Source organism: Phaethon aethereus, assembly GCF_964289735.1.
Source record: "Phaethon aethereus genome assembly, chromosome: 1".
NCBI classification, from domain to species: domain Eukaryota; kingdom Metazoa; phylum Chordata; class Aves; order Phaethontiformes; family Phaethontidae; genus Phaethon; species Phaethon aethereus.
In genome coordinates, this window is record NC_138575.1 from 221,272,780 (window position 1) to 221,287,421 (window position 14,642).

Below are 14,642 nucleotides of genomic sequence, written 5' to 3' on the forward strand. Positions count from 1 at the left end.
CATTTCAAGGGCATGGTGTGATCTTCTGAAAAGCAGAACCGAAAGGGAGAAGCGAGGACACGTGAGTGGCTCCACACAGAAAACTTCATCCAGTTTGGTCACCTTTTCAATGTCCAGTTTGGTCACCTTTTCAATGGAAGGAACAAGACACTGTGGCTGAAATATTTGCTGCGGTGGTTGGGTGTGATGGACCCATCTGCAGGCAAAGGAGAACCAGCCCAAGAGTTGAGCGAGTCCCTGCGTGCTCCTGGGAAGCAAATGGTCCATGCTCTGAGTTTTAATTCCTGGAAGGTTTTAGTTCCTATGGGAGATGCCTCTTACCCAGGTGTTATTTTGGCTGCTCAAGAGTCCCCAAGGTCTCCAACCGCATCCTCACAGCCCTTGGCAAGGGGATGGACATCCTGAGTCAACAGCATTGCATGCAATGGTGTTAACAAGCAAAAAGAGCAGCAAAAGACTTGAAATTTCCGTTACAGAAAGGCACAGACTAATTGCACGGACTAAAAATCGCACGTCCATCCAGCTGGGAGGTTTGAGCCACAGCTTGGAAGCCCCAGGTGAAACTCCGCACACGCAAATTCCCTTATCGCTTGCTGCAGGAGCAGGAGGCCCGAGCATGGGGTTCCTGGGGAAGCCACAAGTAGTTGGACCAACAAGTAGTTTTTAATGGAAAGCACTAAATTTGTGGTGCAAGGAATTGCTGGGTTCCTGGTGACTCACACCCAGTTGGGTGAGAAATTTGCCCGACTCACCCTCATGCTACCTCAACCCATCCATAAGACCCAAGTGTTGGGTGGCCACCAGGCAGGAGACAATCTGTGCTCCTGCAGCAGCACACAGTGGCACGTTGGGACAATTGTGTTTGGCCACGGTTTACAGTGACAGACCATGATCATGGAGCCCCTCAGGTTGACCCATACCTGAGATGTTGGTTTTCAACCTTAAAATAGCTATTTTCAGCCTATGAGTGTGGCTGGGTGTGTGGTGCTGCTGGGATGGTGGTACCCCAAAAGCAGGCATCTCCATCAATGATTCCTCCACCCTTCGTCCCTGGTTGTAACTGGGGGCAATCGTTTCCCAGAGAAAACTCTCCAGCTGAAGAACTGCCTCTGGTCCAACAACCGAAGCAAACAAGCTATCAAAGAAACAGCAACGAGTTGAGAGAAGTTATTTTAAACCTTTCCTGAATGAGAGATACCAAAGGTACCTGCAGGTCTCATGTGCTTTGACCTCTTTATTCCTTTCCTGGAGGAAAGCAGAGGAGCCTGGAGGTGGTGAGCCAAAGGGATGTGATGTGCTCTTCCATCACTCCCTGGGCAGCTGGCAGCATGGCCAGAACCTGCAGGTCCCCAAGGGGCACTTATGGGGATCTCAGCCTGCTTTTGGACACCCTTTTATTATCACCTGATACCTTGACCCGTGCCTGGGGCGCTGGCAGAGCCCAGTTCTCCCAGCATGGCGATGGTGGAGCTCCATGCTGGGTTGCACCTCGCTTCCATACCATGGTCTCCCATTATGGGCCATGGGGGCAATGGGCATTTATGAAGAGGTGTGTTGATGAGAAGACTGAGATGGCCATCGCTGTGCTGAGCCTCAGGAGCTCAGGGCTTTCCCAAGATGGGAAGAGGCACAGAGGGGTGGAAACGCAAAAGGGCTAGGTGATCTGCGCAGGAAGGAGGGGAAGGAGCTGAAGGAGGGACTGTGGCCAACCTGGAGGCATTTGATTTCCACTCAACCCTGCAAAGTTCAGAGTCGTCCCTATCCCGGCTCTGTGCTCAAAGGGAGAAGGTGAAATTATTTGTGAGGATGAGGCAGTGAGAGCCAATGAACCCCCCTCTTTGCAGAGCCTCCTAGAAGTGCAGGTGGAGAAGACCTCTCAAAGGTAGCCACAAAGTGTGAAGGCCAACCTCAGACATCTCTGTCATGAGACCCCCGCGTACCCCAAGCCCTGGGATTTCTTGCCTGCAAAGACCCACAGATGTGAGTCCCAAAATCTCCCTTCCCAACCTGCTTCATCGGCAGATGGACAAGGTCTCCTGCGCCCAGACCACCTCCCAAACACCACCACTTTCCTTCTGCTGAAGTCGTGGATGAAACCAGAGCCTAAGACACCACCCGTGCCTGGATCCCCACCCTCCGCACCGCTTGGAGATTCCCAAGCAAAGAAAAGCGATGAGCGGAAGCGACCCCGAGTCCCCGAGGCATGTCAGGGTGTGCCGGCGAGAGGAAAGGAAGCCTGCAAAGATCAAGGCGTTAATCACCTACGTGCTGGGGGAGGAGAGGCTCAGCAACCCCTTCCTCTCCTGCTGACGTCCGTGGACCTCTAGGAAAGCAGGTTGGAGAGGAAAACGAGCTTAAACACACTTCTTGAGAAACACTGAGGCGTAGGAACAGCGGGTCAGCTCCCGTCTGGAGCAAAGCCAAGGCTTTTTTGTCTGGATTCCCGTCAAAGCCAAGGTTTCCCGGTGCTCTCGTGGAGCCCTGGCAGAACGGGCACGTTGGGCTCATAGGACCTCACCGTCTCCAGAAGGAAATTTGGGCTTGATGGCCAGAAATGTGGGCCTGGGACCCATCATGGCAATGGAGGCTGACCAGTTTCTCCAACACAGAGATCCAGCAGCGAGAAGATTTGTCATCTTCTGTTGGGGCTTTCACCGCAGGTAGCTGCACCGGTTTGGCTGCAGTGAACGTTGATTTCAGCAAGAGGATGGACGGCACCATCAGAGCTGACCTCAGGAGATGAGACTTTCTCCACCAAACGCCTTCTCTGCCCAAAATCTGGGGACTCAAAGGCGGGTGCTGGGGTAGCAGACGTCTGCGGGCGAGCTGGGGGTGACCATCTCCTCTGAGCTGGTTAAAAAAGAGAAAGTTGCCATCAGATGTCACCTCCTCATGAGCAAGCTCGACCAGGTCCACTGCCCTGGCAGGGTGGTGTTGTCAGGACACGACAAATTAACTCCATTTCCGTTATTAAGAGCTTTTAGAAGTAATGAAATTTTTCATGCAAGACATCTCCGGTCTGGTGAGCCGCGGCGGAGCCCGAGGCAGAAGGGACCCAGCCTGCATCCCTGGTACGTCTGTGTTGGGGGAGAACCTGAAAGCCCAGTAGAACCCTCCCCATGAGGACATCCAGCACCTGGTGGTGGGGACAACCCAGCCCTGAGGCTTTCGCAAAGCTTCAGAGTTTGAAAAATACTGCTTTTCGCCTCCGACAAGAGTTTTGCGTCGGTTGGAGGAGCGCGGTCCCAGCTCCCACCTGCCTCCCTGGCCTCCACCGGAGATGTTCCTCTCTCCGTCCGCACCATCCTGCGACCCACCAGCAGCTGGAAACCTGGAACGTGGCGAGAAGGCGCAATTACCCTGGGCAGCAGCGGCAAAGGTCGCCTGCGATCAGCCGCTAATGCGATTCCTGGCAACATCCAGCCAGAGGAACAGAAACCAGGTGGCCCAAGAGCCTCGTGAGGCCAAATCCAGCCACCGTGCCAGGCCTTTTGGCTGGGAATTAAATCGATCAGTGAGACTTCCAGAGGAACCCAGGCTATTCCTTTTCCTGGATTATTTTTCCCCAAAGAATTTCATCTGCCTTTTGCATAGATAAAAAAAGGAATAAAAAAGATGCCTTGCTTGAAATCACTTTTTTAGCATCGCCGCTGCCTCCGAATTTGCCTCTCCCATCCCCGTTCAACATCCAAAATGTTGGGGTTTTGGGGGTTCCCATTTATTCCGGGTGCTGTAGGGCTGGGCTTGAGGCTACGGGTCCTGCTGCCGGGCTCAGCGGAGGCTGTTGGGGCTGGCAGGCAGCCAGGAGCTGCTATTTTATTTTCTTTTTTTAACACTCTCCACTATTTACAGTGTCCCCACAGCAGGACAGCTGGCTATGAGGCGTTCACCTTGGGGACCTGCAAGGACACCCGCCGTGCCAGGAGGGAGGAGGACATCAGCTTTTTCACTAGCTCGGAGCTTGCCCTTGACGATGGAGATGGGGTAAGTGCTCTCGCCGGCGGCTCATCGGAGGAGTGAGTTCTGTCCGTTCTCAGCTGCATTCCCCGGATGCTTGCAGAAAGCCCTGGGCTCCCCATCGCAGGCTGCTGGGCTTGTTTGCGCAAGGCGTGTTTTCTGCTCTACTCTGGGGAAAGAAACTTTTTCTCCCCAGTTTCCGTCTCCCCGTGGTGGCTGAAGGAGCGGGGAATTTCACAAGGGCACCGAGCCATCGCCAACCCAACCCCACAAGCCCAGGCAGCCCCGGGATGAGGGTGATGGCTCCAGCCTGGCTGTGGTTGCAAATATTCCTGGCTTCTCCTGCCAGAGCCCATCTCCCCCGTGGCCTCACTATCCGGCTTGGCCGTGGGCTCGCGCCAGGATCGATGAAAGCCCGCGTTGTCCGCCATAGCGCAGGCTCCAGCGGGATCCAGACGGGCTACAGCACCTCATTCCACCTCTCCATCCCGCACCTTGCAGCCGAGCCCCTCGGCTCGTGTTTGGGTGCTGGCTCCGGGGGCGCATCGCTCAGCGAGGTGGTGCCGGGCAGCCCCTCGCATCATGCTCCATCATCCGGGCGATGCCGGTTGGTACCTCCTCGCCCTCCACCTCTACCGAGATCCATCTCAAGCCCCTAAAAAGGAAGGAAGGGGATAATTTTGGAGGGCAAACTGGGCTTCCAGAGAAAGGCAAGGGCTGAGCCCGCCACCTCGCGTAATGCCTGGGCTGTTTATGCACCGGCCTTTTCCTACCCAATGCGTCCCCTCGGGGTTCCTTTCCTTATTGCTCTTTAATAGCCCGGCTCAGGAAGCGCCGAGCCTCCACCGCCTGGTTAATGAGTACCGAAGCCACCGACCCCTTCGCTTGAGACCCGACGCCGCAGGGAGACCCCGTCCCCGACACCCAGCCGCTCACCGCAGCAGCTCCCAGCCTCCAGCTGTGCCCATCCAGCTGTTGGCCGGTGCAGGACGACCCCACCCCGTAAATGCCACTTTTGGGGGTGTTGGAAGCCCCCGCACCCCCACCCCATTCAACCCAGATGTTTCCCCGAGTCCAAGCCAGATGTTTGCGTGGCAGCCCCTTCCATGCAGCCCAGATGTTTCCCCCCGCCGTGTCGCCCCAATCCAGCTGTGACCCTTCCCCAGCCCCCGCAGGTGCCGGGGCCGGAGCGGGGCGGAGCGGGGCGGAGCGGGGCGGAGCGGGGCCGGCGGCGGGCGGCAGCGGCGGGGGGGGCCGGGTGCTGAGCGCCGCTGCCGCCCCGGCCCATCCCGCTGCCGGTACGTAGCGCGTACGGGAGGGACGGGAGGACGCGAACCGGCTCAAGAGTGAACCAGGTAGGATGGGGCTGGACCGGACAGGATGGGACCCAAAAGGGTCAGACGGAACAGGGCAGGGTGCAGGATGGGACCCAAAGGGGTCAGAGCGGACCGGGCAGGGTGGGACCGGAGCGGGCAGGATCAGACCCAAGCAGACCAAACTGGGCAGGATGGGACCAATCTGGGCATTATCAGGCCTGAGAGGGTCAGACTGAACTGGGGAGGATTAGACCCAAAAAGGGGCAGACTGGACTGGGCAGGATGGGGTCACACCGGGCAGGATCAGGCCCAACCGGGTCAGGATGACACCCGAGGGTCAGACCCAACCGGGCCAGATGGGACCTGACAGGGTCTAGACCGAACCACCGAACCGGGCAGGATCAGACCCGAGGGGGTAAGACAGGCAGGATGGGACCCAAGAAGGTTACACCAAACTGGGCAGGATCAGACCCCAGAGGGTCAGGCCAAACTGGGCAGGATGGGACCCAACAGGGTCAGGCCAAACTGGGGAGGATGGGGCCAGACTGGGAAGGATCGGACCCAAGCGGGTGACATGGAAGCAGGCAGGATTGGACCCCAGCAGATCGGATCGAACTGGGCAGGATGAGGCAGAACTGGAGAGGATGGGGTCGGATCAGGGGAGCATTGGGGCGTCCCTGCTGTGGGTGCCAGGAGCCTGGCCTCTGCCTTTTTATATACGTATCTATATGTCTCTGTACATATATAGAGAGGTATAAATATATACACACATATAGAAGTATAAATATATTTGTATATTTGAGCATGCATGCGTAGACGTGTGTATAGAAGCATAAATATCTTTGTACATATATGGATAGAGGTATGTATATACATGTGTGTGAGTCCATGTGCTGAGAGACATATATTTGTGTATATAGGTGTAAAAGTTTGTATATATGTGAGTGTGGATGGAGACATCTATATTTCTATATAGATGTATGGAGAAATGTATGTCTGTGTATACATGTGTGTATGGAGCCATATATACGTTTGTATATATATGTATAGATGTATAGAGGGATATTTATGTACAGAGATACAGATGTAGAGAGGAACATAGGTGTATTGAGGGATATATGCTTGTATATATATGTTTATGCATATGTGTGTGCATGTGAGTGAACATATGGCTGCATATGTGCCTGTATGTTTGTGTGGATGGATGCACTGGTTTATACAAGCCCAGCCACAGAATCGGCACTGCCAGCTGAGACCTGGACAACTCACTGCGGCTTCCCTGTCCACAGCATCTCCTTGGGGCACCAATTCCCTTCCACAGGGGCTGCAGGAAAACGGTATCAGGGCTGCTCAGAGCAGCCCTGAGATGCTGATTTATTTTAGCAATGGGGGAGGTGAAGGGAGTCACCCAAGGACATAGTACCTTGGTGGCAGAGGGACCGTCCCTGCGACCGTCCCAGCGAGTCCACATTAAGCACCCGAAAATGCCCAATGTTGGCCCAATTTGGCAATACTGTTAACCCTTCAGGCTTCCATAAATGGAGATGTCCCTTAAAACACCCAAGCCCTGGTCCCCAGACACCCTGGTGCAGGCAGGACATGTCCACAGGCCTTCACCTGAAGGTGTTTTGGGACCAGCCAGGAGGTTTTTGGGGACAGGGACGTTGTGGCTTTGGCCAAGTGACACGCGGGACACGAGCATCCCATCTTCATCCCCTTTGAAATCTGCTGAGCTGGAGCTTTCGCTTCCACCTCTGAAGCCACCAAGATGTCCCCGTGATGGTCTCCTCCCTAATTTCACCGCAGAAGGGCTTGCATGAGACGGTTTGAAAGCAAAAGGGCTGGAGGGGGGCGAAGCCGCGCCGGCGCGTGCTGGCAGAAGCTCGCGGCCGCCGGTGAGCGGAGCCGGCGATTATTTTTAATCTCTTCCCTGTCTGGCGGCAGAGCAGCCCCACTTCTCTCTCTTAACCCCGTTCCTCCTTCATGGGCACCTCAAACCCCTGGGATAAAGGTGACTCCATCCTAGAGAGCACCCCAACACCGCGGGCACCCCTTTTTCCCCCCTGCAAGTCTCATTTCACAACAGGTTTCTCCTGGTGCCCATCACTGTGGTGTCAGGACGCCGGGACCGGGTCTCCATAATCTCATGGACGTCTGCTTTTAGGGGAGGCCGAGCGCGGAGGGTGCCCACCCCATCACCCCAAGGGCTGGCAGGGATTCCTGTGATGGCTTTTTTGCGTGAAAAAAAGGGCTTTTTGGATAATCTGCCAGGCCAGATCATGACCCGGGGACGTGCCATGGATGCAGCAGCAGGATGAGGCCGAGCGTCTTGATGTGGTTTCGTTAACTGGAAGTAGCGGTGATTTAAGGACGATGGCAGACTGTGATTTGTGGGGTTACGGGCGGTTGCAGGCAGCGGGTACAGTTGGGGTGGGGATTCTCCAGGGTGTAATAGAAAGGTTGTGTTTGGCACATCCCGCAGCTGGGTTTTTCCCGGGATCAGGAGGAGTTTTTCCTCCTCTCCTCCAGCTTTCCTATCACTCTCAGCCCAGCAGCACTGGGGTTCAGTGCCCTGTTTCACTCTTGCAAATAGGGTTTTTTTGCTCATTTGCCTTTTCTTTGCGGGGGTTATCCCTCATTTTTCGTCTGCTCACCATCATGTTGGCTGCTCTCTGCCACCGATGGCCTGCGTAGCCTTGGGCATGTCCCTTAGTAAGCCCCCGCAAACACCCCTCCAAGGGGTGTTTTGTGGAGAAAATCTGTTAAAATGTTGCATGAGCCACACTGATTTGCTTCAAACCCAGTGTCCGTGCCTCAGTTTCCCTTGTGTGGCTGCCACGAGAGAGGACAAGGCAACAGGAGCATCTTTCTCCTCTTGGTGTCACCATGCCAGGTGACCTCCCTCTCCCCAGCATCTGCCCCAGATGCCCACCTTTGAAAGGAGCCAAAAATGGGGGAAAAGACCCCAAAATGGGGGAAAAGACCCAAACATTCATGGGGCTGGTGACACGGCTGGTGGCCTCAGCTGGCTGCGTCCTGGCATCCCCAAGCCGCGCCTGGGGCGCGTCCCCCGCCCTAGTGGCATTTGCCAACTCTGGATGTCCCTCAGTGTCTGGGTACGGCTCTTTTGGGGGTGCCCTGTGGGTGCATGGGGGGCGTGTGTCTGTGCATATGTGCAGGGCATGTACATGGGGTTGTGCACACACGTGTCCCTGCGTGTGCATAGGGGGTCTATGTGTGTGTTTGGGGGCCCATGGCGCTGCCATGCAGTGCTGTGCTGTGCCGTGCAGCACAGTGCAGTGCCCACCCTGCCGTGCAGTGCCGTGCCATGCAGTGCCGTGCCATGCAGCGCAGTGCCGTGCCGTGCCGTGCCGTGCCGTGCCATGCCATGCCGTGCCGTGCCATGCAGCGCAGTGCCGTGCCGTGCTGTGCCGTGCCGTGCCGTGCCGTGCCGTGCCATGCAGTGCCGTGCCATGCAGCGCAGTGCCGTGCCGTGCCATGCCATGCAGTGCTGTGCCATGCAGAGGGGTGCCCACCCTGCCGTGCAGTGCCGTGCTATGCAGTGCCGTGCCATGCAACACAGTGCCACGCCGTGCCATGCAGTGCAGTGCCATGCAGCGCAGGGCCCACAGTGCCGTGCAGTGCCATGCGGTGCCATGCAGCACGGTGCCCGGAGTGCTGTGCAGTGCCACAGGCCTGTGCCATGCAGCGCACTGCCCACCCTGCCACCCAGGTTTCTGTTCCCCATTGGGCCCCAGGGTGCTGCCACTGGGTGGAAAGGGGAAGTGTTGCTCAACGGGGAGAGTGCAGCACCCCGGGGTCGCAGATGTGCCTGGGTGCTGGGCAGAGCGGTGGGTGCCAGCACCCTGTGGCACCCCCCGGCACCCGCCGGCACCCCAGCAGGTCAGACACTCTCCCAGGTCCCTCAGGACCCTTCTTGCCTCTTGCTGGTCACCTTGTTCCCAGCGTCATGGCAGTGCTCCTGCGAGCACCCATGGGATGGCAGAGGATCCTGTGGGTGCCCAGGGGCTGGAATGGGTGCTGCCCTGGCCTGGGGTCATGGGGGAGGTTTGAGGGGTCCCGGGGGTAGGGCAGTTCACAGCCCTGAGGCACTTATTGGCTTGGGGGTGGCAGAGGTGGGTGCTGAGACTGCCTGGAGCTGGGTGACAGTGGATGCAATGGGGCACAGTGGTGTGAGGGGGGGGCTCAGCGAGGTGTCGGGGGGGGCTCAGAGAGGTGTCAGGGGGGCTCAGTGGGGCTTAGGGAGACTCAGCAGGATGCCAGGGGGGTAGGAGGGATATGTGGCAGCAGGGAGAGGATGGGGGAACTGATCTGCAAGCCTGGAGCACTCCCAAAAATGGGGGAGCCTTGTGTGTGTCCCCAACACTCTCCCCAAGCCTGAGCCCATGGCCAGGCTGTGCTCCGGGGCTGCTAAATCCCCAAAGACCCGAACTGGGGACACCACGGCGGTGGTACGAGCTAAGGGGGTGGCCCCTGGACTCGTGCGTCCCCCTCTGCCCCACGCGCCCGGCCGGAGCTCGGCCACCCCCCTCTCTGCCTCAGTTTCCCCCCCCCCCCCCAGCCGGCGTGGGGGCACCGGCCACCCCATTTCCAGGCCAGCTTGTCCCTCCCAGGCGCCGGGGCTGTTGCCGGGGCGTGCGAGGGAAGCGGGGGCCGGCCCCGCGCGGCCGGCCGGGGCTGCGGGCGGGTCCGCCGGCGGTGGAGGAAGCGAGAGGAGGAAGGAGGAGCGGCTCTGCCCGCGCCTCCAGCTGCCGCAGCCCTGCAGCGCGTAGCACCCATGGGTGGCACGGCAAAGGATTCGGCCAAGGGACACGGCTTGGGGGTCAGGGGTCTCCTCGTGCCGTAGGACCACCTCTTTCACGCTAGTCTCAGCCTCTAAGAAAAGCAGGTGGCCTCTTCTCCAGCTCAGAGGCAGCCCAGAGGCCACGTGGATGGGCTCTCTTCGCCCACAAAACCGAAAACCTCCGGGACCAGAGCGTCACCAGTCCCGATTCCCGGATGAAAGTAACCACAAAACATCTGTGGGTCACGCTGGGCTCCGTTTAGGCGGCGTCTCCCGAAACTCGGGGGACGCAGCCCGCTGGGGTGACCGCCCGTGGCGTTTTGGCACCCCCTGCAGAGGAGCTGGGCGCCGCGCCGGCGGCCGGCGGCACCGCGCCGCGGGCTCCTCTCCCGCGCCGGGGTGAGGGCGGGTTGGCCTCGTGCAAACCTTTCCGTGGGGTGCAAGCGCCGGGGCAAGCGGGGCTGAGACGGTGGCAATCGCGGCTACCACGCTGTCCCCTGTGCCGCGGTCCCGCTCTCTCCACCTTCACCTTCCTGACGGACCCTTAAATCCATCATCCTGCTTTAGAATGACAGAAGGGTTTGGTTGGAAGGGACCTTTCAAGACCACCTAGTCCAACCCCCTGCCATGAGCAGGGACATCCCCAACTCGAGCAGGGTGCTCACAGCCCCGTCCAGCCTGACCTGGGAGGTTTCCAGGGATGGGGCATCCACCACCTCTCTGGGCAGCCTGGGACAGGGGTTCACCATACTCACTGTGAACATTTCTTCCATCTATCTAGTCTAACTCTCCCCTCTTTCAGTTTAAAACCGTCACCCCTTGTCCTGTCACTACAGGCCCTGCTAAAAAGTCTGTCCCCACTTTTCTCCTCAGCCCCTCTCAGCCCTGGCAGCTGCAGGAAGGTCTCCCCGGAGCCTTCTCTGCTCCAGGCTGAGCCCCCCCAGCTCTCCCAGCCTGTCCTCCCAGCAGGGCTGTTCCAGTCCTCAGAGCGTTGCTGGGGCCTCCTCTGGCCCCGCTCCAGCAGGTCCGTGTCTCTCCTGTGCCGAGGGCTCCAGAGCTGGACGCAGCACTGCAGGGGGTTCTCCCCAGAGCGGGGCAGAGGGGCAGAATCCCCTCCCTCGCCCTGCTGGCCACGCGGCTTTGGGGGCAACCCAGGACACGGTTGGCTTCTGGGCTGTGAGTGCACATTGCTGGCTCCTGTCCAGCTTCTCACCCACCGGGATCCCGAAGTCCTTCTCCATGAGGCTGTTCTCCATCCCTTCACCCCCCAGCCTGTGCTGACACTGGGGGTTGCCCCAATGCCCAAGGATGGGGCTGTGGGGTCTCACACACTGGTCCAGGTTCATCTTGCTAGGGTGGATGTGACACCACGTGGCCAAGTCACCAACTGTCCCTTTTGTCATTCACAGGCGCTGCTGAAGGGCCACACCAGCAGAGAGGACATCAACAAGGGGGAACCACCACCATGGACAACTTGACGGCCCTCATGGGCACTGGGAGGAACTCGTGCACCTTCCACGAGGAGTTCAAGCAGGTCTTGCTGCCCCTGGTCTACTCCATGGTGTTCATGGTGGGGTTGCCCTTGAACGCTGTGGTCATCGGGCAGATCTGGGTGGCCCGTAAGGCGCTCAGCCGCACCATGATCTACATGTTGAACCTGGCCACGGCTGACCTGCTCTACGTCTGCTCCCTCCCGCTCCTCATCTACAACTACACCCAGAAGGATTACTGGCCTTTTGGGGACTTCACCTGCAAATTCGTCCGCTTCCAGTTCTACACCAACCTACATGGCAGCATCTTCTTCCTCACCTGCATCAGCGTCCAACGGTACCTGGGCATCTGCCACCCCTTGGCCTCATGGCACAAGAAGAAGGGGAAGAAGCTGACATGGCTGGTGTGCGCTGCAGTGTGGTTCATCGTCATTGCCCAGTGCCTGCCCACCTTTGTCTTTGCTTCCACCGGCACCCAAAGGAACCGCACCGTCTGCTACGACCTGAGTCCACCAGATCGCTCTGCCGCCTACTTCCCCTACGGCATCACCCTCACCGTCACCGGCTTCCTGCTGCCCTTCGTGGCCATCCTCGCCTGCTACTGCAGCATGGCCCGGATCCTGTGCCAGAAGGATGAGCTGATCGGCTTGGCAGTGCACAAGAGGAAGGACAAAGCCGTGCGTATGATCATCATCGTGGTCATCGTCTTCTCCATCAGCTTTTTCCCCTTCCACCTCACCAAGACTATCTACCTGATCGTCCGTTCCTCACCCAGCTTGCCCTGCCCAGCTCTGCAGGCATTTGCCATCGCCTACAAGTGCACGCGTCCCTTCGCCAGCATGAACAGTGTCCTTGACCCCATCCTCTTCTACTTCACCCAACGCAAGTTTCGTGAGAGCACGCGTTACCTCCTCGACAAGATGAGCTCCAAGTGGCGGCACGACCATTGTGTTACCTACGGTTCCTAGGTGAGGATGAGGGCCACCTCGGTGTCACCAGGACTGGGCATGGAGCAATTTTGGCTAAAGCAGAGATGGATTCAGCTGGAGACCTGCTGGAGGACAGGAGGACAGCATCTCCCGAGCTTTCAGCACTTTCATCCCATCTCTAGCCTGCAGCAGAACAGTATTAACCCCATTAAGACACAGATCTGGTGTCCGCCCTCTGGCTCAGTTGCTCAGTTTGAGCAGCTTAGTGCCATGTTTCCGTGGTGGACAAACCACCGATGCAGTAAAAACCACTGGTAGGACCATGGAGACCACAGTGGGACCGTGGAGGACATGGTCCTTGGCTCAGGGCAAGCTGCTGGGGGATGATTTCTCCCTCTTCTCATTTAAAGCTTCCCTGGTGGGGCCATGTGAAGGCTGGGGAGGGTTTGGCTCAGCTCGTGCCTCTGGGGAACATGGGGCCATGTGTTTCTCCAGCTGAAGACCAGTGTCATGGATATTTTTGGGGGTAATACTAGGACATCCCTATACCCCAGTCCCCAGAATGGGGCCAGACCAGTAAGAGACATAGGCCTGCTGGTACCACTGGTGCCGCAAAATGGTGGAAGAGCATCCCTGACCAGACTGGGAGCTGGGGAGGGGGAACACAAGGGCAACTGGGACACCCGCACTGGATAACCTACCCAAGTGACGACCATGGTCTGGGTTAGACACAAGCCAGCGGTGTTGTCACTTGCCTGGGGACCTTCAGCACCATCAAGGTCCCGCTCCCTGCTTAGCCCAGCACCCCAAAACTGGCCCATCCCAGCATCCTCAGCATCCTGCTGTCATCTCCTAACCAGGATCCACCAGCATCAGAGCCAGCACACCTGGACACGATGCCAGGAGTCAGGAAACCTACGCCACCGAGATACTTGGTGTCCTCAGCCATGTCATCACACATCCCACCATTGGTTTGGCCTCTCTACCACCCCCATGCTGGGCTGGGGCTTGAGCTTTGCTCCCCACAGCCTCCGACGGGACGCTGCTTCCCCCCAGCAAGGAGGGATTTGCTTACACAGCGCGGGGTGGATGTACCACTAATCGCTCTGCAAGTCTTCTTTAATGTACAGGATGTATAGAATAAACTTCCTCCCCTTTTTCAGGTGGATATGTACACGTATATACACCCACTATATATACGTACATATAATACATCCAAGCAAGGGAAGGTTTGTAGCCCAGCACAGGCTACATGGCGTAGATACTCTCTGCCCTGAATACACTATATGTACTATACAGTGTATGTATGTATATATAGTATACATACACATAGAGAGAGAGGGATACCTGTATCACTGGATTTCTTGCAGGTTGTGTGTAATAATCACGTCAAAGTAGATTTAAGCAATTTGCTTCAAATCGCCAGAGATGAGCATCCCCCCGCGCCCAGTGTGCGACTTCATCCCGATTTGCTCCCCACAAGCGCACGGCATCCTCCTCGGGTACCCGGCCAGCATCCGGGGCTGGTGGTCCCCACGTGGCTCCTTGCTGTCACGAGGATGAGGAGGGTACCCAGGGCGGTCGTCAGCTCTTGGATGATGCTTAAAGATCTCAGCATTGCAGCGGGCTGGAGTGGAGAGGGATCCTGTGATGGCGTTGGCTCGAGCTGCCTGGTTTTGCAGGAGCGGTGGCCGCGTCCCGGTGGGGAAGACCATGCACGGTGCCAACGGCTCTGGGTTGGAGCACAGAAAGTGATGGAGGAGGCGCAACCAGCCCTGGGGTTTCCCTTGGCCGGAGCTCATCCGTGCCAAAATCTTCTCCCATCTATTTTCGAGGCTCTGCAGTGGAAGGGCAAAATGCCGGGGGCTGCAAGAGTTGGTGGCCATTGGGACACTCCCAGCCCGGTGCCCCCAACTCTTCCCAGAAAAAAGGAAGGGTGGCAGGGTGGGAGACAGCGGGCCACACCATCCGGACCCAGGAGAGGGCGCAAAATATTCAGATTTGGAGAAATTCAGCTGGGTCTGTGGGTGCCCACCCGCCTCCAGGGAGGCATGGAGGAGCCCTGCTCCATCACACCACCCCTTGCCTGGACAGCACCCATGGGACCAGGTGGGCGGCCAAAATTTAACTGCAATACAGCTTTGAG

General features: G+C 57.9%; 1 protein-coding gene across 1 annotated transcript; it reads left to right on the top strand.

The window, feature by feature from the left end:
- Positions 1-11,542: 11,542 nt before the first annotated feature.
- On the top strand, positions 11,543-12,535 carry P2RY6 (pyrimidinergic receptor P2Y6; the record flags this gene model as incomplete). Its single annotated transcript, XM_082010505.1, has 1 exon — positions 11,543-12,535. One exon carries the CDS (start codon positions 11,543-11,545, stop codon positions 12,533-12,535), a length of 993 nt encoding a protein of 330 aa, XP_081866631.1.
- Positions 12,536-14,642: the final 2,107 nt, after the last annotated feature.